Source organism: Mixophyes fleayi, chromosome 5 (genome assembly GCF_038048845.1).
Source record: "Mixophyes fleayi isolate aMixFle1 chromosome 5, aMixFle1.hap1, whole genome shotgun sequence".
Lineage (NCBI taxonomy): Eukaryota > Metazoa > Chordata > Amphibia > Anura > Limnodynastidae > Mixophyes > Mixophyes fleayi.
In genome coordinates this window covers 28,685,227-28,710,781 of record NC_134406.1, presented here as the reverse complement: position 1 = coordinate 28,710,781, position 25,555 = coordinate 28,685,227, and the positions used below count along the sequence as shown (strand labels likewise).

At 39.6% G+C, this 25,555-nt stretch overlaps 1 protein-coding gene across 8 annotated transcripts in view; it reads right to left on the bottom strand.

The window, feature by feature from the left end:
• CACNB2 (calcium voltage-gated channel auxiliary subunit beta 2) overlaps window positions 1–25,555 on the bottom strand; it is a 243,637-nt gene that overhangs the window by 3,114 nt on the left and 214,968 nt on the right. For 6 of the 8 annotated variants that reach the window (XM_075211922.1, XM_075211927.1, XM_075211923.1 and 3 more), the window contains 8 exons: window positions 22,057–22,193; window positions 19,979–20,055; window positions 17,107–17,240; window positions 12,863–12,943; window positions 12,466–12,524; window positions 10,772–10,881; window positions 1,898–2,049; window positions 691–786 (listed from right to left, as the gene is read on the bottom strand). In XM_075211922.1, coding sequence (XP_075068023.1) covers window positions 691–786; window positions 1,898–2,049; window positions 10,772–10,881; window positions 12,466–12,524; window positions 12,863–12,943; window positions 17,107–17,240; window positions 19,979–20,055; window positions 22,057–22,193 — 846 coding nt within the window. Of the gene's footprint in view, window positions 1–690; window positions 787–1,897; window positions 2,050–10,771; window positions 10,882–12,465; window positions 12,525–12,862; window positions 12,944–16,942; window positions 16,963–17,106; window positions 17,241–19,978; window positions 20,056–22,056; window positions 22,194–25,555 lie in introns of all 8 variants that reach the window. The other 2 variants (XM_075211925.1, XM_075211929.1) reach the window with 1 other exon arrangement.

Genomic DNA, 25,555 nt, shown 5'->3' with positions numbered 1-25,555 from the left:
CACACGTATAAAACAGTTAATAATTTGTGAGGGTATTGGGATATTACAAGGTGGTGCCAAGGAGCGCTATCACACCAAGGACAGAGTTGTTTTGAAAATCTACTGGAATATCATCTCAGCTCAGCTGCTGGACCCAGCGAGTTCAACCGTCATTGTTGTTGTAATATCTGTCCTTCCTCTGGTGATATCTACGGCCTTTATGGTGGTGGCAGCTGCCGCCACAACAACTTCCAACACGGGGAACACGTATCCTGGCTCTGTATCCAGCAGAGAGCATGATATCAAACAAACAGACCGAGCACACATCTACTCCGGGCTAGCGGACAACCACAAGAGAGCGCATGCAGCACAAAGCCTTATCCAGAACCAGAGGAGAAAGGAAGATCAGTTAAGATAAATGGGGAAGGAGGGTTATGGTCGCCAGTAGCCGACTGTCTTAAGATTTCTACAATGACTAGTTCAACTTTCATGTCCCCACATCCCACTGTCTCTTGTTCCTGCACAGAAAGGTCAGTGGCCATTAGCCAAACACACGTTCCCCACCAGCAGCTGCAACTCTTATTCCAATACCTTCTGTGTATCAATCATTCCCCATGCCTCTTAGCTGGTAAGATCCATCTTTACGTGTTGGTTCAGATCACTGTATGTAATTGGTTTGTAACTATAAACGCATGAACGTCATCCACTTACCGGAGGGCACTGCGCTAGTTTGTCAGCTGCCACCATTTGGACATTTAGATGTTTAGCCTGAGATTTTCCTCTTGATTTTATTAACCTCTGTAAAACCTGGGAATAATAATGGAAATAATAAATCAACGTAAAACACAAATACTACTATTTTCTTCTGTCTGAAAAAAAAGTTTGGTTTTCATCGATTAAGGGGGGGGGGGCATTTAGAAAAACTTGCTCCACAGAAAAAGAAACAAATGTGGTGTTACCCATAGCAACCAACCAGAGGTTTCTATTCTATCTAAACTGTACTAGAATCTGATCAGTTGCTATGAGTAACGACACTTTTTTCCCTTTGGCATTAGGAAGAGTTTTAAGCTACTTCTTTGGTAATAATACGCACATTAGCAACAACTGTTCAAGAGCAGTATCTTCTGGGAAATGCCATTTACATGGCAGTCCGTTGAGACACAGCTTCACATGATGTTTAAATAAGGCCAACTCTACTGTGCTTCACATGCTCAGCACAAAACCCCATACTACACTAACGAGATCCCAAAGGGTGAAACACTCTATATATAGGTGGGAATCGATATCACTAGCCTGTATCATGCTCTGAATTCCCATTGGATAAACAGCATTGACTGAAATGACTGCTATTTAAATAGCACTACCCAGAAGTCCTTTCTCCTGAACAGGAAGGAGTTCCTTGTTCGTTTAACAGCAATGACGGTTTCCGTTCCCGGCAACGTGTACAGTAAACCGGTGAACAGGATAACTATTGTACACATGTATAGTGTCACAACTTTGATTACTAGTTCAGTCATGGTAATTGAACGCGTATGAAAAGTACAAATTCTGCATGGAATGATTGCAATTCCTTCCCAAGCATACATGCACTTTTTATCTGAACTATCTGCAATACAGCCATGCAGCACGTGTTATGGCTCAAGAATTACAAGGCTTAGTATCATCTGCCAACAGTGACTTTGTAAGCAGGACTAGAGGGAGGACAAACAACTTTTCTATATAGATCTGCAGTCACCTATTGTTTTATTAGTACTAAGAAAAGTGTCTACTAGCTGCGGAGAAAGTGAGAACATCCCTTTATATAAACACCATGTGACATATTTTCTAATATTAAAAAAATAATAATAAGGCTTTAAATATTTATTTACCAGTATAAAACAGATAAAATGACACCATAATGAACTAGTCACAGATTTACCTTTGGAGAGGAAATCTTTACATAAACTATGATAGGGGCCAGGGAAGTTTTGCCAAGTTGCGTTGGATGGTTAATGGTGTCGGCATCAAGAACTACCAGCTGCAATGTCCTCGCTAATTCAAAGATCCGTTCGATTTCGCTCTGGACTTCAGCTGAGGATACAAAGTTATATTTAGACAAGGAAAAGATCCGTTGTAACCAAACAAACTGATTTCATGTATCTGTACAAAAATGATGGGAGTGGAGACTATCGAGTGTAAGTTCACCCATGTACTTTGTGATAGTCTATGTCTACTTCATCCAGAAGCAAATATACTACTTTTTTTTGTTTAGCATTTCAGATAAAAGTCAGGTGCGGAGTTGGATTACAGGTGTCTAGCATCAGGCTGACGGGGGATGTTTGAAGGAGGGCTGGTATACTGAGTAGGGTGATTTGTAGACTTTTCTACAGCAGGAGATATATATGTTTGCTGTATATATATATATATACACACACATATATACACACACACACACACACACACACACACACACACACACACACATATACATACATATATAATGTGGATATTGGATATTTTAGTCAATGGAACAGTCTCTACATTTAAACCTGTATATGTTTATATCCATGCATGTTTCACTGGCTTTAACATATTGGAACTTGGTTTTATTCAATTATACCCAAAATAGCAATAGCGCCACCTGCAGCTCAAAGACACTGGTGGTGCAAGTGATTGGTTTCATTTAGCCATGTCAAAAGGTCCGTCACATATATACTCACATGTACCCATTTGTAAGCAATAAATGAGATTCCCAGACTACTACCCAGTATTCATGGTTTCCCACCTTTGGGATCTGAATTTGTGCACTGCAGCTGCCCATCACCATTTATTTATATAGCGCCACTAATTCTGCAGCGCTGTACAGAGAATTCATTCACATCAGTCCCTGCCCCATTGGAGCTTACAGTCTAAATTCCCTAACATACACACACAGACAGACAGACAGAGATACTAAGGTCAATTTAATAGCAGCCAATTACCCTACTAGTATGTAGGGTACACTGGCACACTAACAGAGGTGCTGGGAATAAATATATATCACTGTTGGTACGCGACAACAAAAAAAAAAAAAACAAGAAAAACAGTGGCAAGTATAAATCAACTTTTTACTATTTCCCTCCGGGAGATACCGGAGAGGAGGAAAAGTGTGAGGATGGAGGGGGGCAGATCACTACAAACTGTGGCACTTTGGTGCCTTAATTCACAGCGACTCACATCACGGAGACTCCTATCCTGCCCACTTCAGAGGATGTGGGAGAATGGCCTGCTATCCCGGGAGACCGAAAGACCTACCCGGAAATCGGGAGTCCCCCAGACGTTACAGGAGAGTGGACAAGTATAATTTAAATTGAGAAAACTTTCTGTCCGGTGGGTGTCCCGTTTTTTTGTTTAGAAACAAGTCCTAAAATAACATTGTAAAATGCATGAAAGAAGCTACAAGACATTCTTGTCTAAACATTCTGCTACACATTAAGGCCACGGATTCACCTTGGAGCGCAATTTGCAGGTTTTATAAATCAGTCGGAAATTGCACACAGGTGTACGCCCGTATTAGAGTACCAAGTACCAAGAAACGTTTGCAATTGAATACTGGTATAAGTACAATCTGGCTATACGGTACTTGTCGTATCCAGACAGACAGAACACACTGCAGGATATGTACATGCAAATGTACAATATAAAGTCCTATCAGAACACATTAAAAAAAATAATATTAAATACATTAACAACTCTTAATACTACAATCATTAATAAAAATACATGATTTATCATGAAATACATACTATATATCAGGATGTTATTAATGTCTACTGTACATAAAATGCATTTTTACAGTTGCTTTTGAGTGCAGACACATGTCCTAGCATACAGTCATGGCCAAAAGTTTTGAGAATGACACAAGTATTGGTTTTCACAAAGTTTGCTGCTTCAGTGTTTTTAGACCTTTTTGCCAGATGTTGCTATACTGAAGTAAAATTACAAGCATTTCATAAGTGTCAAAGGCTTTTATTGACAATTGCATTAAGTTTATGCAAAGAGTCAATATTTGCAGTGTTGACCCTTCTTTTTGAAGACCTCTGCAATTCGCCCTGGCATGCTGCCAATCAACTTCTGGCCACATACTGACTGATGGCCGCCCATTCTTGCCTAATCAATGCTTAGAGTTTGTCAGAATTTGTGGGTTTTTGTTTGTCCACCCGCGTCTTGAGGATTGACCACAAGTTCTCAATGGGATTAAGGTCTGGGAAGTGTCCTGGGCATGGACCCAAAATTTCGATGTTTTGATCCCCGAGCCACTTAGTTATCACTTTTGCCTTATGGCATGGTGCTCCATCATGCTGGAAACCATCCAACTGTTCTTGGATGGTTGGGGGAAGTTGCTCTTGGAGGATGTTTTGGTACCATTCTTTATTCATGGCTGTGTTCTTAGGCAAAATTGTGAGTGAGCCCACTCCCTTGGCTGAGAAGCAACCACACATGAATGGTCTCAGGATGTTTTACTGTTTGCATGGCACAGGACTGATGGTAGTGCTCACTTTTCCTTCTCTGGACAAGCGTTTTTTTCCAGATGCCCCAAACAATCTGAAAGGGGATTCACCAGAGAAAATTACTTTACCCCAGTCCTCAGCAGTCCAATCCCTGTAACTTTAGCAGAATATCAGTCGGTCCCTGATGTTTTTCCTGGAGAGAAGTGGCTTCTTTTCTGGCCTTCTTGACACCAGGCCATCCTCCAAAAGTCTTCGCCTCACTGTGCGTGCAGATGTACTCACACCTGCCTGCTGCCATTCCTGAGCAAGCTCTGCACTGGTGGTGCCCCGATCCCGCAGCTAAATCAACTTTAGGAGACTGTCCTTGCGCTTGTTGGACGTTCTAGGGTGCCCTGAAGTCTTCTTCACAATCATTGAACCTCTCTCCTTGAAGTTCTTGATGACCCGATAAATGGTTGATTGAGGTGCAATCTTACAAGCAGCAATATCCTTGCCTGCGAAGCCCTTTTTGTGCAAAGCAATGATAACTGCACCTTTCCTTGCAGTTATCAATGGTTAACAGAGGAAGAACAATGATTTCAAGTGCCACCCTCCTTTTAAAGCTTCCAGTCTGTTATTCTAACTCAATCAGCATGACAGAGTGATCTCCAGCCTTGTCCTCGACAACACTCTCACCTGTGTTAACCAGAGAATCACTGACCTGATGTCAGCTGGTTCTTTTGTGGCAGGGCTGAAATGCAGTGGAAATGTTGTTTTTGGGATAAAGTTCATTGTCATAGCAAAGAGGGACTTTGAAATTAATTGCAATTCATCTGATCACTCTTCATGACATTCTGGAGTATATGCAAATTTCCATCATAAAAACTGAGGCAGCTGACTTTGTGAAAGATAATATTTGTGTTATTCTCAAAACTTTTGGCCATGACTGTACATACATGGCCGTTATCACTATGACTCTCCACTTACACCTGTCCTGTAGCTGGTACGGCTAAAGTCATGTACCTCAGAGGTGCTCAGAGCTTGAATGGGATAAATGTGTGTGCGCTCAACCTAGGACTGCTCTTAGTGTACATCGCCTACATGTATATCTTCTTTCCCAGACAGTAGGAAGTGTCATTTGCTTTAGTCCTTTAGTAATGGGGTAAATGTTATTTTACTTGTTATATTAATATTCATTCACAAATTATTAGGATGTCATTGGTACAATGCTGCTTATTGTAGGAGGAAATGTACAGACATGTACTGGCAAATGCTATTACAGCTTAAAGTTATACTAAATTTTAAATAATTATGTGTTTGTAGATGACTGGACTATGCTATGCTGTATGTCCTGGAATGTCAGTACAACTCAGTTTACTCTAATATAGTGGTCATACTTACAATTGTTCCCTGAACACTGCCATATTTGGTTGAAAGTCTATCCCACATTCTAAATCACTACATTTAACCAATAAATAAACTGCTCGTTAGTGGCAATATAAGCTACTAAACCAGACGTTTTCTAGGCCTTTCTCCAGTTTTTTTTTACAATTTTCCATTATCATTGCCCTCAGTAAATATGACACATTACTGCCCAGTTATAGAGACATCTCAGTAATCACCACAAAATGTGAGATTATAGGACATGTATAACCTATATAAGGGGGGGAGGGTTATTACATAGAGGTTTAAAATAAGTGTTAGTAAGGGTAATGGAGGGAGGGGGAAGTTAGTTCCACTTTAACGCACCATTATTAAGAATTTGAGAAGATGCCAACAAGTTTCTGTGAAGAATTGAATTTAATGGTCCCCGTGTAGCACAATGACTGCGGCCCAGCGCAATATCCTCTATAGTATTTCTGTGTGACCCTATTTACATAACGTGCTCTGTAAACCTATAGATGCAGTAAATAGGAGGAGTTAGGGGAAGTGAAGTCATTCCTTGTAAAGTATGTAGTTGACGTCCCAGTGCACCCATGATTACAAAGCAGTACAAACATGAGATTTCGTTTTGCGGAGCAGAATTATTGTAAAGAGAGAAAGAGGTGGAAAGGGGGCATTTTAGGGGCCGTTCTTGTGTGTGGAGGGGCGCACAGCTATTTCCACTAAGCAACAATTACTAGATTTCTGCAACACTGAGCTACTGAGGCACTTTGTGATAGATTTCTCTCTTTATTTATTGCATCTTTTACTGTAAGACGATGAAGCTGGAGGCCCTTCATAATGAATCCAGACCATAGAGCTCAGTAGTCTAGCTAAATAATAAAGGTGAACTGTACATAATTGACATTAGATGGCGATAGACACACCTCAGATTCTCATTGATGTAAACCTCATACAAATGTTACAGGAAAAACTAAGGGGTAGATTTAGCAAAACTTTCTGGGAGGGAAAAGTGGAGATGTTGCCCATAGCAGCCAATCAGATTCTACCTCTCATATTTTGCAGCACATTCTAGAAAATGATAGCTAGAATCTGTTTGGTTGCTATGGGCAACACATCTACTTTTCCATTTAAGGTTTGATAAATCTGCCCCCTAAGAGTACTGTTATTTAGTTATCAAAAATAAGCCAACATGAATTGTTTCTTTACTGCTAGACCTTGAATTACACCGGCAGCAGCAAAGCTGGGAAAAGCCAGCCCTTGTCAGAGCATGCTGAGAGTTGTAGCTAGATTGAGAGCTCAACTGCAGTCGTATTACACAATCACACTGTCGCTACAACACAGGGTATGAAATTATTATTTCATGGAACGATTTTTCCTATTAAACATCAAAAAATACACAAACTATAGACACAGGTTATCTAACACTTAGTGCTGTGTGCAGAAGGTAAACAACATCTCTATGCAACACTTCACACACAGAACACAACACAGTGTATCCAGTACGTACCAAAACCGTCTGTAACCGGAGGGCAGAAATGAAGAGAAAAATGGAATAAACCAAACCCATTATGAGCAGCACATGAGGGTTTGGGGGAAACATATTTGGGCATGTATGAAAATTGGTGCACATGGAAAACAGGTGGTATCCCAAAGACAGAAAAAAAAGTATGTAATTTTTCTAGCGCCGTTTAAAAAATGAAGGTAAACATTTTGTAGGTGGTTCTGGGAGACACCATCTATTTATCTATGCACCAACTTTCATATATGCCTCCCAGTGAATGGAACAAGTGACACAAGCTTGGGAGCCCAGTCCAGGGACTTATCATAGCTGTAAAAGTGGAATATTGTGATTGCTTAAAGCCGCACTATCACCTAAGTGGGCACATATTTAAGTTTGTCACTTTAAACTGGATGAGGAGTTAACATGTGGGCAGGAGGACCAATCAGAAGCTGCAATCTCAGTGTCTGAGCATTCTGATTGGTCCCCCTGGTCACACCCCCCCCCCCCTCTCTGCAGCATCACTCAGCCCCTTTATTAGGCCAATTTTGGGGAATTCCACATTTTAAAAGCATTCCTGTCATGTAAAAATTATATTGTATAGTTACTAAAGTTATTAACACAGACATGTCATTCTTCTTAAGTATCAGCTATAAAACTACTGTGCCCCTCCTTCTCTGTGTCATAACTGCATCAGATATTATTTAAAGCTGCACTATGACCTGTCACCCAGATTCCCTACCCATCTTTCCTGGGGCTCTGTAACACAAAACCAAACCTGTAACACAAAAGCAGCAATTGTCCCCTCCTCCTAGTGTTTGGAACTGGCTTTTACTGGGTGCAGCCAGTGATCATTCAGAACCAATGCACAAAAAGTGGTCTCACAAGTGTTATTTGGCTGTTAGTGTGGGAACACTGGTGTCATGTGATCATTCAGGGTCAGTGTACAGAGAGCCCTCTGCTGATGATGTCACAGGATGCGTCTCTGGTGCGCACTGAGCATGCTCCTGCCAGTACATGGGATGGCCACACTCTCACTAATACACACATGAATACTCATAACTGGCCAGAGGATGGCTAACTGCATGCTGGCTGATCAGAAACTATACAGCTGTAACACACAGTGAATGTAACACAAGTTTTGTTATATGCAGTTTGCTCAGATATCTATAATATAAATGTCTAGTGGCGTGTGTTTGTCTGTGTGTGTGTGTGGAAAAAATAAAACCAAGCTGCAGCGCCACCTGCTGGGCGGAGTTATACACTGACCTACTAAATTCTTACTGTGTGTGGAAAAAAAAATTCAGAAAGGGCTTAAATTTGGTATACTAAGATGTTTTTAATTTGTTAATTTAATTTGTTAATTGTTAAAAGTGTTTATAAAGATTTTAAAAAAATATATATATATTTCTTGAAGGAGAAGTGACAGTTGGGAGTGGTTGGTGGTTGCCGAGGGTGACAGTGGGGAGTGGTTGCCGGGGATGACAGTTGGGAGTGGTTGGTGGTTGCCGGGGGTGACAGTGGGGAGTGGTTGTTGGTTGCCGGGGGTGACAGTGGGGAGTGGTTGGTGGTTGCGGGGGGTGACAGTGGGGAGTGGTTGCCGGGGGTGACAGTTGGGAGTGGTTGCCGGGGGTGACAGTGGGGAGTGGTTGGTGGTTGCCGGGGGTGACAGAGTGAAAGGAGTGTGATACTCAGGACCGCTGAGAGAGATCCCTGTGTCTGGATAGACATCTGGATAGATGTGGCAATGAAAATGAAGGATGAGGTGATGGAGAAGAATGATGAGGTGGTGACATGTGGACAAAACCACGTTAAAAAAGGGCGCTTACGTCGGGAAGTAACGCTTTTCCCCTGAGGAGGCCTGGGCTATAGCCCAAATGCATGACAAGAACCTTTTTAACACTTTAAGTAGCTTGATTTGACTAGAATGCATGAGTATCATGCACAGGTTAACTTGTGTATATATATATATATATATATATATATATATATATATATATATATATATATATTTATATATGTCACCCCAAATCTGAACACCAGCACATATAAAGTTTATCTTATTCACTATTCAACTGCAAAGGCAATTAGTAAGAATGTGCATGTGCCAATAAGATAATGAAATTACTAAATGTACAGTGTTGAGTATGTCGCTGGTTTATATGTCAACATGAGATCTTTTATCTGGGATCCTGAGATCCATAAAGATCACACACCGACATGATCAATAATTTCTCCTCCTACAGTCACTGTGAGGAGCGATGCTACACTAGTTACAGGGAACAGAAATACCATATGCATAGTCATTATTAAAACACACCTCTTACTACAGTACTATAGTCACTGTGAAGAGCACTGCTACACAAGTAAATGGGAAGAGAATGTCATACACTCCGACATGATCACCTAGAGCCTCCTCCTACGGTCACAAGAGGTAATTTGTGACTGCAAATGCACCAAGTTTTATGGCTCAACACATGGACTTGTAGGCCAAGATGGTGGCATCTACAGTGGTGCAATAGTTGCAAAAGGGAGGAGTTGGGCGCATCCGGGGCGTTCCTTGGTCAGTGTGCTTACTTTTGCCCACACATGCCAAACAAGATTACGTTTTCAAGTTCCAAGTATTCTGGCAAAAAAAATCCCAAACATATATAATTGTGCAAATAATCAAATTTTATTTTAATAAAATTCATTTGGTGTAAATGTAGCAATATTGGATGCAGTATTGCTGGTTGCAATCTTTACTAATCCCCATTCCACATATTAGATGTGCTCTTACATAATTTTTCAGGAACTAATTATAGAACCTAAGTACTCAACCTATGGTACATGTACCTCAGAGTACCACAGATAAATGCAAGGGGTACGTCAAGCTGTGAAATACAACTCAAAATAACATAACGTTTACTATCATGCCATTTCTTAAAACATTTAAATAAATGACAAGTGGCTTGATATAAATACAGATTAGGGGGTACTTTGAATACATGTATGGACAGCTTAATACAAACACATACACTTTATGGGTACTTCATCAACATTAATCTTCACAAGTATATATGTTAATAAAAGGTTCAGAAACTCTGGTACAAAATATCACAAAAATAGACATCTATAAGGTTCTCAAATATATACCATACTTACCCACTTTCAAAGGATTTATTGTGGACCTGTCACTTACAAAGAGCGGAGGCAGCCATATTGTGACCTGAGATGATAATCATGAGAATGCAGCCTATCATGTTGTGACTCAGTTGACATGAAATTTTCAGGACAATTAGTTCATGACACAAAATGGCTGCCACCGCTGTGTGGAGGCAATGGGATGATTATAACAACAGTGTCCAGAGGAAAATTTATAAAGCAAAACACGGAGAGGGCAGCGTATACATGGACGTTCTTTTTTAGAAGGTTAAAATGACAAACGTTACTAAATGACAAGAAACAGACCAGCACTTACCTAAACTTGATCGTGTATTGGATCTTTCTATGATTGCATGTTTACTGGGATTATTTAATACTGAACGTTTGGCAAGAGAAATGTCAGCGGTGACCCGTGTGATGGATATTCTGGAACAAAAAAAAGTTCATTCATGTTCAACCATCTTGCTAATTGGAGTGCTGTGACAGTACAACACAACGCATGTGACCCATAGCAACCAATCAGAATATACCCTGAATGCACAGTGGAGTCAGCCATTTTATGTGCTGAACCAATATCAATGAGAATGCAACTTATCAATTAAATAGTAACTAGTGACGCAATCATTGTGGTACATAGTGATGTCACTAGCTCCTAGAGATCTGATAGGCTGCAACTAATTCAACCCCCCAAAAACGTCTGCTTCCACAGTGACCAGGTGACAGGTACACTTTAAGGACATATGATTTTCTCACATAAAGTGTTCTCAACCTGATGTACTCCAGATGAGTAGAAACCCTCAGTGCAAACACTGCAATTATGGCAAGTTTTAAGGGAATGCTGATTAACCAGTGGAAATAAAAACCTATGACAGCTGCCTGAATCAAACCACATATTTCTGTGAGGAGAAAAGAAACACAGACCTCCTAATGGACATTAATAGGACCAAGTCAACTATTTGTTGATTCTGCTGAAGTAAAGTAAACCTTTCACTCTTGGTGGATATGAATCACCCAGTCTCCAGAACTATTACATAATTAAATATAATTCATAAATCATTAACTTGCATAACTTTAATATCTAAGTTGAAATAGAAAAATATACAGTATATATATATATATATATATATATATATATACACACAGTGTATATCTATAATATAAATGTCTAGTGGCGTGTGTTAGTCTGTCTGTGTGTGGAAAAAATAAAACCAAGCTGCAGCGCCACCTGCTGGGCGGAGTTATACACTGACCTACTAAATTCTTAGTGTGTGTGTAAAAAAAAATTCAGAAAGGGCTGAAATTTGGTATACTAAGATGTTTTTAATTTGTTAATTTAATTTGTTAATTGTTGAAAGTGTTTATAAAGATTTTAAAAATATATATATATATTTCTTGAAGGAGAAGTGACAGTTGGGAGTGGTTGGTGGTTGCCGGGGGTGACAGTGGGGAGTGGTTGGTGGTTGCCGGGGGTGACAGTGGAGAGTGGTTGGTGGTTGAGGCCTGGGCTATGGCCCAAATGCATGACAAGAACCTTTTTAACACCTTAAGTAGCTTGATTTGACTAGAATGCATGAGTATCATGCACGAGTTAACTTGTATATATATATATACACACACACACACATATACATACATATATATATACATACACACACACATATATATATGAACATACGTACACACATATATACACACACATACATAAACAGTGGTGGAAGTAAGGGTGTATACAGTGGTATGCCATACCGCTACTTCTCCTACTGCTATCACTGTAAAATTAACTACATTCCCTTTACATTTTTCCTGCCTCAACTTCTAAATTTCTACTTCGACCACTGTACCACTCATAATTGTACAACGTTTACACTTTCCCTGTATTGATCAGTATTGTGGTGCTGCTGTGCAGCGTTATTATTATATTAAAATTACAGTTTTGCTCTACCTTATACTGAATTCTTTGATACATACAGAAGAGATATGTGGTGGAATACAATGCGTGTTTGCACTTACCTTCCTTCAAATCTGTGTTTTAAAAAGTCAAATAACGCTTTCTGCATCATATCCGTCACCTAGAATAACAAATATAATAATATGACACTGTTCTTCCTAACAAAGGAGAAATGCTACTTGTGTAAGACTGACATAGATGAAGAATTACAGAACACTGTAAAAAGAAGATTGAGAAAAACTAGAGCTTCTGGAAATCACAGTAAAGTTACATTAAGTTCATGCTATCTATTAAAATGCGGATAAGTGATAGAGGGCATCATGGTGAAATCTGGGAAATTATAGTTTTGGGAGTCATAAAGGAATTAATAATATTATATAATATACATTTTTGTTGGTGGAATAACAATTGTGTGATATGCAAAAACAGACTTGGGGTTCCTGGTATTCTTTGTCTTACCTCATATCCTTTTAAAGAAGGTCCCACTAGAACCACTGGTCTCATAGAAGGCACTACATCGTAAGGAGGGATGTGTTCTGTCTGCGCAAAAATGGAACACGGTGAAACAGGTACAGAAGTTAAAGAATACAGTACTGCTAACAGGGCTGTCTATGTACTTATACAAGGCCGAGACTTGGGCTGTGGGATAGGTTCTCAGAAATATGGAAGCATTCTGTGAGCAACTTCAGAAAAAAAGTCTATACGCTAACATATTAAATAATCTCTTAATTATACAGCAAGATCATAATGCCTACAATTTTTAGATTCAACCATTAATTACGTTACATCACATAAAAACAGCTTTTTAAAATTATTTCTGAATCAATATGAATAAGTGAAATAATTAAAGTGCCAACTCCTATCAATGTCTTTGAATCTATCCTCTCATCTCTGATGATATAGAAAACCAACGGCTATGTGTACACATGTATAAATCATTCCTGGTTCTGGCAGCTGAACGTTAGAGAGGTGGAAGCTCGCACAGAGATGATGGATCTCTATGGATAGGGGCTGGTGCAGTATGCACAGTTCATCATTGCCAGGTGGATGCTAGACCAGAACATGTTCTACTTTCCCCTGGCCCTGTTCCGTCACTGCACCGGTGCCTCTCTATAGAGATCGATGATCAACTATGTGAACTTCCGCCTCTCCTCCATTCACCTGGAGAAATGGAAATGATAAAAGCCCATGTACCCGATCAAAGCTTTATCTCATACCTTCAGTTGTGGTACGCACCTGAGCCTTTAACATGTATATTTATTAATGCTATTAGTAGATTATTTATATAGGCTAACTTGTATTTTAGGTGCAGCGGTCCATTTAATTAACAAAACATTTGGCACCCAAAAGGAAGCACAGAAGTGTCCCAGTTTTCTGGTTGACGTAAGCATGTTGTCACGTGCACATGGACCAGATGGTATTAAGTCCGCTTCTAAATATAGCCTCTATGCTTAATCAACAGAATAAATATTTAGATTTGTGTTGATCAATTTGTACCGTCAACCACCTACATTAATCACAGAACCAGTACGGCTTATGTCAGCCCAGTCTGCAATCCTTGCTACTTGATTGCTATTCTGCCTCCTAATCTATAAATAATATAGGGGAAGGGGGGAAGGAAAGAGGGGGGGGGGGGTTGATATGATTATTCAAGGCCCCATCTAAACAAAATATTGGAGTGGGGTTGCCATGGCTAGTCCGGCTCCTAAGCAGTGGCGGATCCAGGGGGGGGGGGGGGGGCTGCTAACGGCTGCCCGGCTGCTCTGATTGTGTTTTAAACACAATCAGAGCAGCGGGACAGCACACTGCCAATGCTGAACGGACCTGCACATACTGTGCAGCCGTAGAAATTAGAAAGGGGGCGGGGCCTAAATCCCCCCCCCCCCCCCCCTAAAATCGCCCCGGGTAGAGCAGTTGCCTAGATCCGCCCCTGCTCCTAAGCTATAAATAATGTGGAGGGTGGGGTGATATGACTATTCTAGTGCCCAATGTATAAAAAAATATAGGGGGGCCAAGGCGGAAGTTTGAAGGTACCACCAAATCTATACGAAATAACAGGGGGAAAGGTTGACATGAATTATAGTGCCTAATCTGTACAAAATATGGGTCTTGTTGGGAGTAATAGCCCTTTCAATTAAATGAGAAATATATTAATTTAATGCCATGTGATTGTTGTGTGTGTGGGGTGGAATACATGTACACAATAAAAGGGAATGCTTTTAATGTTGAGGCGACAGATGCTTATTTACTAAATGTAAACCCTATTAATTGAATGTTGGGCTTGTTGGGATGGAAGGAGGCCTAATTATTGCTATTAATTTAATGTCTGGTTGAGGTTAACGTGGCCTAGTATTTTAACATTGCTTTGCTTTCCAGGAGGTGAATAGTAATTATCTCTTTTCCAAACAGGGCCCCAACATTCCAGGATCCGGCCAAGCAGCAACTGAGCTTAAATCACCATCGGTGGCACCAGTTAGACAGATAGGAGAGCACAGAATGGGGGTGGGGGACTGGCCCCCACAATTTATGATAGTGGCCCTGCTGACAATGCAGTCCATCCTTCCTCTAGTAACTTTGTATCTCAATGATATCCCTGGTTAGTAGTTAATTGTTAAGTCTACAATCATATGACTCAGCCAAAAATGTGTCAACAGGTAGACTTACAGCATATCTAGCCACTTCTTTTTTAACTACTTTATGGGAAATCCCAAGGGGAGAGGCCCAAGTAGCAAGTGCGGGGGGCCATGGTGACATGATTAGTATCATCAAGGCGCGCCCTCTGCTGTGCAATGCAGCGATCTACATCATCGTGCAGCGGGGCAATGATGACACAATCCGCACTTAAATATGTCATCGTGGACCCCACTCACTTCACTAAGGAAGCGGAAGAGTGGCCTTCTCTCCCGGGATTCCGAGGGGACTTCTCAAACCCCTGGAGTCTCCCCGATGTTCCAGGAGAGTAGACAAGTATGAATAGACAGTGACCATATACCCAGTGGAAAGTTAAAAGCACAATTTCACCTATAATGCTCAAAACCGTTTGCTTTTTTTAAAGAAAAACAGACAAAAAACCTTTTCACGGATCATTGTTATGGTTGACATCTCAAATACATAGTTAATACTTGTAATGTCTTATACTGTACACAAAGAAAATTGGGACAGACAAACGAAAAACATCAGCAGGATATGTACTTCAAGCACAAAAAGCAATGAAAGGCAACAAATCAGTCACTAGGTTAGTCTGTTCTGTGTCCTTATGCCACTGGTATCATAAGCAGCTAACAGCAGATGTATACATGCTCTAAGGCACTAAGCGTTCAGTAGTACAACGCACCACTCTGTATTGGACAAGGTTACCAGTTCCTATTCCCACTGTCCAAACGTTTCCTCTTTAGTGTCTAATGCAACCTGTGGCTCTTCAGGCGTTGGGAAACTACAAGCCCCAGCATGCCTTGTCAGCTGATAACTGGAAGATTATGCTGGGACTTGTGGTTTCACAACAACTGGAGAGCCACGTATAAACGCCACACTTTGGCTTACAATTGCACTCGGTGTTCTGGTGCTTTTTAATGTGCGTTTGTGGTGGTGTGAAAGTTACTTTGTACACTATTACAATCTATCTCATACCTCATAACCATACTACGTCACTTGCCCTAGGCAACAGGTAATAGCAGGAGACAGGTGAGATAGGTTAATTCTCTTTTTTTTAATTAAGTTAAGGATTTCTTGAGAAAATAAATAATACCCAAGGTTTTTTAGGCATTTTTTTTTTTTTATTTTAAATAAAAAATATAATTTACGGAGACACTTTAAAAGCATGACAAAAGAAATCTAAGATTTCCATGACTCACTGAGATAAGGTGTAAGAAATGGGCACACTAATTAAGTGAACCTTTCTCGCTGATACACATACACAGGAAAGCGTGCGTGGCCATTTTGAATGTGATTTGAGCAGTTTGTTCCTATGTGTAGGGATATGACTATGTCAGCTGCTAACAGCCTACAGATATTGCTGCCATTCAATGGTGGATAAAGGGTTTATCCACTTTTGGACAACTGCTTCTTAACCAGACCTGGCCCCCACGTATAGCCAATAGGAGGTTCACCCCTCCAACAAGAACACCCATTGTTATCTGCATTGCGCCTTGTTTGCATGACTATACTACAAGTCCTCCATACTGCTTTAATAGAGCTCTACTGAAGCCCTATGGATGGACTGAGCTCTCCAGTGCCGAGGGCAGTACTGAGTAGGCAACCGGCCTATTGGACATAATTGGAGGTAGGATGAATATTGAATAAGAAGAGGTTGTCCACTTTAGATTTTGCATATGCTGCAGGCACCCATCGTTAAACACAGTGGAGTCAGCCATTTTGTGAACCGATAACGCAGCACTTTACACTGCATCTGTACCAAATGAGGTGAACCAAATTATTCACCTCACAAAATAGCCGTCTTTACAGTGTGTAGGCGACGGGTGCACCTCAAAGTTATGATGCCCGTGGCAAGGTCAACTCTACGTTCATGTCAGGTGAACTTACCGATTTTTGCTTCTGTTTAGCTACAAGCAGCATGAAAGAGAAACAGAGAACAACAAGGCATGCGTGTTATTGACGTCTCAACAGACACAACAGACATTTAACGGGACTTGGAATGTGGAAAAGAGCAGCGGTGCAGATGGTGGCCTCCAATCAGAGCTCGTTACCTTCTTAAAAAAAGGCATTCTTTTCTCTTTCGAGTGGGGTGACGTTACACAGTTTACACTGGGTTTAGGGGAGCGATGGTTTGCTGGAATGTCAATCTCTTCTGCCTCTAAGCCAGTGGCATCTAAGTCTATAGCTATATACAGACAAATTATGTACAATTATCAGATGGAAATGAAGGAGACATGGGATTGCAGTTACACAAAATATTATATGGAGAGGAAAACTTGAAGGAATGTTAATTCAAGACATATTTCATTAAGAAAGTAATAATAATAATAATAACATAGAAAAATAAATTCCTGTCAGCTACCAGCAATGAAGGCGGCCATATTGTGGACTTAATTAATATTCAGGAGTATCACTTATCAATTCACTAGGAATCAGTACCTCATGAATATAACACAGGCTTCATTAACTATTAATCAGACAATGCCTCAGTAATGTCGCTGGTTCCTGACAAATTGAAAGCCGGTTCTGCTCACAAAATGGCTGCCTCCGCGGTGGGAACGTGACAGGTCCACTTTAAATATTCCGCTTCTGATTATGTAATTACATCTGTGTAGGGCAACGGTTTGGATATTACGGTGAATAAAATATAACTTTTATATTTAAAAAAAAAAAATGACAGTGCTTTACAGATAAAATATTATATAGTAATTACCTGACTAAATGCCCAGAAATATCTCTCATCTCATTTCAAAACACAGACTTAAACTGTGAATGTAAATTATAATGGGTTGATTATTTTAGCTCAAAGGCTGCCAGGACATTCTAGTCCTTGTAGTTCTACAACAGTTGGAGAGAATCAGGATGCCTCCTCTGCTTTAGATTAACACATCATTATTTTACTCTAACGTTCCACAACACTCTTACTTCAAAGATTACCTGTCAAGTTAACTAAATAAATGACAAACTCAGTATTTGACCATTGAATACATGTTTTAATTGGGTATGCCCAAGTAGGCATATTTAAATAATATATTTACATGCTGTTAGCTAGCTTAGCTAACTAATGTTGCAAAAAGTAAATATTTTATTCAGTCTGACCTTCCATACTATAAATGGGAATTTACAGAGAGGGTAGTAAAATAAATCCAGCACATTAAACATGTTATATTAAAAAGAATATGTTTTCTTTGAAAGCCCATTAAAATGATGCAGGTTATACTGACTAGAGCACAGTAGTGGCAGTTTTATGATATTTTCAAAAATTAAAAAGTTCCAGGCACACATGGTGGAGTATGCTGAAAAAATAATATACGTAATATAAATTAATATACTATGTATTATAAATTTCTAGCTAGAGGAAGGCAGAATATTTGAATCCATGTGATTTAGGAATAAATAATCCTTGGGCCTGATTCATTAAGGATCTTAACTGAAGAAACTTCTTTTTTCAGTACCGGACAAAACCATGTTACAATGCAAGGGGTGCAAATTAGTTTTCTGTTTTGCACATACGTTAAATACAGATTGTTTTTTCATGCAGCACACAAATACGTGATAGCTTATTTGTACACTGACATTTAAAGTTGATATTTGGGTGCTACATGAAAAAACAGTCAGTATTTAACTTATGTGCAAAACAGAAAACGAATTTGCACCCCTTGCATTGTAACATGGTTTTGTCCAGGAAACTTAAATAAGAAGTTTCTTCAGTTAAGATCCTTAATGAATCAGGCCCCTTGTTTTCAGCTTGGTTCACATATTTCATGCCTGTTGAAGCTATCCAATCAGGTATCTCTGACCATATATTTTTATATTATATTATATTACGGGCCTACTAACTTTCAAAATACCCAAGGCTCTGAACGCCTGAAAAACATAGAGGGCCTGATTCATTAAGGAACGCAAGTCCATTTACGTGGCGTATTTTGCTTTTTTCCACTCTGCTCATGCGCAAAACACAAACATGCGCCAAAGAACGCAATTCATGTTTGCACATAAATGGCACTTCCGATTGTCTATGATCTGAAAGGCGGAACAGGAGGGGACGGGGGTATACACGTAGTCAATGTACAGTAAGGGAGTGCCAATCTCGAGCGCACACAGCAGGGTCCAATTCAGGCTTTGGGCAACTTTAAGGTACATGTTTTCTAGTCCTATCACTTGCCCAGCTACAGGTCTGGTGTAAGTGCTGATTACTAGTGATGACGGCTGTGTATGCATGCTACAACATGTGTTTGCAATCAGGAGAAACTAAAAATGCATTTTATATATAGTAGACATTCATAACATCCTGATAAATGTATTTTATGGAGAGAAAAAAAAGATTATTTTTTAAGGATTTTTCATTAATGACTATATTATTATTTAATAGGTGTCAATAATTGGTTACTTTATTTTTTTATATGTGCGTTCTCCTGGAATGTTATGTTCTACATACGTATTGTTCGTATCCTGCAGTGTGTTGTCTTGGGGTTATATTGACTAATCTGCGGGTTTGAAAAAATGAAGATGAAGCCTATAGCAACCAATCAGATTCTAGCTGTCATTTTGTAGAATGCACTAAATAAATGACAGCTAGAATCTGATTGGTTGCTATAGGCAACATCTCCACTTTTCTAAACCCGCAGTTTAGTAAATCTAGCCCCTGGGCTTAATACGGCAAGTGCAGTATATGCAGAGCTTATCTACACCCCTATTCAGACGTTTCTTCAGACCTGCTTGTAGTTCACTAATGCGCGAATTACGTGTATCTTTATAAAAAAGCACATTATGGTCGCTTTGCATGCTTAATGAATCAGGCCCAGAGTGCCAAGGGTCTGTATATTACACATGAAAGGGGACACTTTTTTTTTTACATAATCAACGTGTTTAAACTTAAAAGGCCATATAAACAACAGGATATTTGTGACTGGCGCAGCTTACCAGACGATGGCGGGGTTGATCTTCTAGAGCTTGGTACCACATCACCCAAACTGGAAGATGAATTTGCCCCGGTTTTACTGGCACACAGAGGAAGAGAGACACGGTTATATTTGTGCCTTGAAAGCAGCTTATTGTCTTCACATTTCCATGTTTCTCATGAGGCTGTCATTTTACAAACACATTTTCATGGGGCAAATGAAACGAGATGGAACCCCCCTCCCTCAGGACAACCCCTGCAATATATTTTTCTATACTGGCCCAAAATCATTGCTTGCTTTGTGAATTATGTGCTTTATGTGAATGGAGCAAATGAATATATACGTCCCTTTAAAGCACTGCCAAAATACAGACTATCAAGTAATCCAAAAATAATCTCATGTCAACAGAGTCTCTGAACTTCCTTAAAAAAACAAGCAATTTATGGGAAAAAAGATAACTTTATGTATTTTGTGAACCCACATGTACAAGTTGCGCCTAAGTATATTATACATTGGTTAGGCCGAGTAAATGTAAAAATCCACAGATAAAATTTAACTCATGAAAGAGTCACTTTAACTGAGTGATATAAATTGATTTAATATGAAACGACAAATACATTTTTTTTTTTCAGGACACTTATTTTGCAAATCCCCCAGAATATTTCTATGTTTTTTGCTGAAACAATTAGGAAAACATATTTGTAGTATTAATCCCTTACATTTATACTAATATTTATAAAATATTTTTCTATACTACTTAATGACAGCTCCATTTAAAGAAGACCCTTCACCCATGTGCCCAATCCCCTGTAGTCCTGCGCCTGTTCCGATATCCACTCGTCACTGAACAGAAGGGACATGTCCCCCACGCCAAAAAAAAATCTGTTTCTGGTGTAGGCGGGCTTGTGGGGTGCCATCTTGCTGCGCTTAACAGGCGTAACGCATTCCGCCGGCCATGCCTTCACCAGTGGGCAGTTCTTTTTTTAAGTGGCTAAATATTCCTAGAAACTTCATACTAAAATAATTCCACTCCCCTATCCTTTTCATTGTAGAGAGAATCCAGTAAAGCTCCAATAGGGTCCATTATGTTGCTCACTAGTATGCTGATTGGGTACTGCACTTTCTCCATTGCTGGGATCTTTTGCACGTGAATTGGTCTCCTGGCTGGATCAATTCACATACGAAACAGGGTCCCAGTAATGACATCACAAACAAACTCCGTACCAATGCCATCTTCTATAAAACAGGATCCTGGTGATGATATCACAAACAAACTCCGTACCAATGCCATCTTCTATAAAACAGGATCCCAGTGATGACATCACAAACAAACTCCGTACCAACGCCATCTTCTAAAAAACAGGATCCCAGTGATGACATCACAAACAAACTCCGTACCAACGCCCAACTTCTATAAAACAGGATCCCAGTGATGACATCACAAACAAATTCCGCACCAATGCCATCTTCTATAAAACAGGATCCCAGTGATGACATCACAAACAAATTCCGCACCAATGCCATCTTCTATAAAACAGGATCCCAGTGATGACATCACAAACAAACTCCGTACCAATGCCATCTTCTTTTGATGGTCACTATGCATTATAACCCAAGAAGCAGAGTCCTAAGTGCAGACCTCCAGTTCCATCAATTTCATCTAATATTGGAGCCTCCTCCTTTGGTCAATAATAAAGAAACACAACCAAGACGCCACCACTCAGTAAGACATAAAAGCAAGTTTTCCCATAGGTAAAGGTTTAACCAGAACAAACATACCCTATAATCACTATACAGACATATATACATACATACTATACTATCTAGAATAAAATAAAGTGCTGGCTTTGAACTTAAGTTGGCTTTGTGCTTACTATACCTGGACACACATCTATCTGTCCTGTGTAATTATTATCAAGCTGGAGAAAAAATATTACATTTTAGAAACATAAGCCTTATTTTAATTGTACTTCTGCTTTTCTATTTCATCCACCGTAACATTTCAAAACATAAACATTTAAGACAGGAAAATACTAAAATTACATTTTTATACATTTCCATTAAAAAAAACCTCTCTCGAATACCCAAAGTATGTTATACCTTGTGTAGAATTTTCCCTGTTTTGCTTTTTGTTCATGCTGTAGCCTCATGTTTTCGAGTTTTACGGGACTAGGGATAAATCCAATTTCACAGCCTTCTTTAACCAACCGACCTATCCACCAGTCATTATTAAATTTCTAAAAATCAAAACAAGAAAGTAATATTGAGTTAACCAACCAATCAGATTCCAGCTGTCCTTTTTCTGGCACAGTTTAGAAAATGAAAGCATACGTCTGATTGGACAATATCGGGTATTGCTCATAATCAGAGGTGATGTCTTAAAATATCCCTCAATGTTTTCAGCTTAAAGCTGAATAGTCTGTCCGCTAATTACAATACAGTAAAAAAAAATATATAAATTAAAACTTGCATGTTTATTTCATGGACAGTCTTTGGGGGATTTTAAGATGATTTATAATATACACATACTGGACATGCTTGTGTACATAAGAGTTCTCCCAACAGGAAGCTTACCTGGCGGCAGTGTTCGGGAACGAGCACATTAGTACCCCTGGAAGCTAACTAACAGACCTGCTGAGGGCAGACCCTCGTCCACAATATGGACAAATGGACTCACACAGAATAACAGCCCAGGAGACATTTCTTCACCAAAACGCAGATACATTCAACACATTTTGCAACATCAACTGTTTATAAAGGAATCTCTTATTACAGTTAGTCAATCTGAAGCAGACTGCTTCTCTCAGACAACATCTGCCCTCGTAAAACATCTCTACAGCATCTATCTTCAGATACCCCAAAGGCATTGCTCGCATATAGTCTGTAGACAACATCTACTGTACCTGTGTAATCCTGGTTCTTCTGTCCTGCAGGACAAGCACTGATCAGAATATCCTATATACACTCTGCCTGCTCCCTGTGACAGGCGCTCCAGCAAGCAGTGGTCACAGGGTACTGTTTATTAGATTACCAGCCAAATGACTCTTTTTGGACACAAATGTTCCTGTCCTCTTTGATTCTAAACTGTTATGGTTAGAGTTATCAAGCCACCCACTGAAATGGGAAATCTATGAAAGAAGCACCCGGTATAAAGTGGAAATGTCAGAGATATAAGAGATAGATATATATATTTATTCTATCATGGGGCTATATGGTGTAATGATGGGGCCAAGTGGGGATTAAATTGTGACTTAATGGGGTTGTATAATGTAAGCATATGTCTGTCATGATAGAGTGGTAACTGCCTATGGGCATAGATATAATACACTAGAGACTTGCGTCCGACAGTGCCGTCTTAACACATGAGCACGCTGGGCGGTTGTCTGGGGGCCCCAGCAGCATAGGGGCCCCATAGGTTTGCCAACTTTCAGTATATTATTCTGGGAGATTTATTCAGAACCTTCAAACCCTCTTTATTAAAACATTTAGGTGGGCTAATCCCCTCAGTATCAGCTGTTATCTGTACGTGTGATCTTGCTGTTGCGAACACCTAACTTGACCTTGGCGAAAACAACATACAGGTACTGATTGTACATAAGACAAAATCAACACACGTAATTATTTGAAGCCATAAAGCTATAGTAAAGTTCTTCTAATATTTTTAAACAGTCCATGTCAGATGCCCGCCCCCTGCTACCTACCAAACGTAAATAATGAAAGTAATGAAATGGAGCGCAATGAAGTTTGAAGGCTATGACAGGTTTTTTTAATTTTTAAACATTGATTTTGTTAGAGGCACGCAAAATACATTTTTATTCCTGTTGAGTGGTTGTGTAGGTAGGGCCCCAGTGTCTTTGTCTGGGGGCCTATAATGCTGTTAAGATGGCTCTGGCGGCTGCTGAGCATAAAGCTGGTTACATACCTATGCAATCTGACTTCAGATGCAGTTTCTATAATAATTTCACCAACAACTGAAAGTCCCGATGTGCATACGATTCATGAGGGGTGTAGTACCTATTAATGGTACTGACTACCCAGACAGAGAAGACAATGACATGAGTAGTCCGATTCAATAGTACACGGACCTGGCCAAAAAACTACTTACCGGAATGCAGACTACTTAATATCACGACTCTGTTGCCGACTGTAGAAAATTACGTCATCACCACCCGTGACTTGTCTTAAAGTGGCGATGGACGGACCCGCCGCTTTAAGAATACTTACATGACATAAATGACAGGCGGGTCCGTTCATCGCCGCTTTAAGCCAAGTCGCGGTTGGTGATGACATCGTTTTCTACAGTCGGCAACAGAGCGAGTCGTGATATGAATTAATCTGCATTCCAGTAAGTAGTTTGTTTTTTTTGCAGGTCGGTGTACTATTGAATCAGACTCATGTCATTGTCTTCTGTCGGGGTAGTCAGTACCGTGAAACGGGCTACCACCGTTCATGAGTATCCACCTACCTAATTTGCCGTCAGAACTGAGATCTGTATCTCTCATAACCATAATTTCACAACATTTTAAATAGCTTGGTATCCCTGTGTGTAGTTCTGCTATTCCATTAGCTAGAAAAAAGTTTGCTGAGGTGCATGCATGCTTGTATCTACTAACGAAAGACTCCCTTCTACCAGTTTACATTTTGGGCAATGGGTATCTCATAAAATGAATATCTTGCAGTAACACACAACAGCAATGCATAGCTAAGGAAGTAGCCATCTGAGATGGTGAAGAATGTGTCACATTTATTGCCGTATATAATTTTATTTTTTTCTTGCTTGAAAAAAAAAAAAAAAGGAAAGTTTTACATTACTAGAATATTTTCAGTAAAAAAAGCATTAAAATCTCAACTTTCATGGCTAACCACTGGATATGGAATCTAGCCTCTAACTTTAATGATAGCCAGAGTTATGGATTGTCATATAAGCTCTGATGGATACAGAAGCCGATGACATAAAATCTCCCAAATTCTAACATAAATTTTAAAGCAGTAGACAGTAACTTGGTCTGCAGTGAATGTAGACCCAACGGATACATTGTACCAGCTCTGCTGAAAGGAAACTATACCATTATCCATTTTTCAATCCAACAAGTTAAAAATGATAAAAGCAAATAGGATATATAATTTTTAATTATTATTGAAATTCCACCAAAATACAGTAGAAGAGGAAAAGTAATTAGATGTAATCTGATGCCTTTAGTCAAACAATTACATTTTCCAGTTTTACTATTTAATATACAGGCATATAGGACCTAAGTCATTAAGGAAAGTAAGACAAAAAAAAGGAGTAAATGATCTCCGGGACAAACCATGTTACAATGTAAGGGGTGCAAATTAGTTTATTATTTTGCACATAAGTTAAATACTGGCTGTTTTTTCACATAGCACACAAATACTTGATAGCTTTATTTTTACACTGAAATATAAAGCTGATCTAAGACATGCCCTATCCCAACTATAAATCTGTCTCCAAATTTTAAATTTACCTCCCCCTCAAATGCGATGTGGTTTTGCCCAGGTGCAAAGTTACTCCTTTTTTATGCTTTGCTCTCCTTAATGACTCAGGTCCATAGTGTTAGTTGAGATTCACGTTACAGTC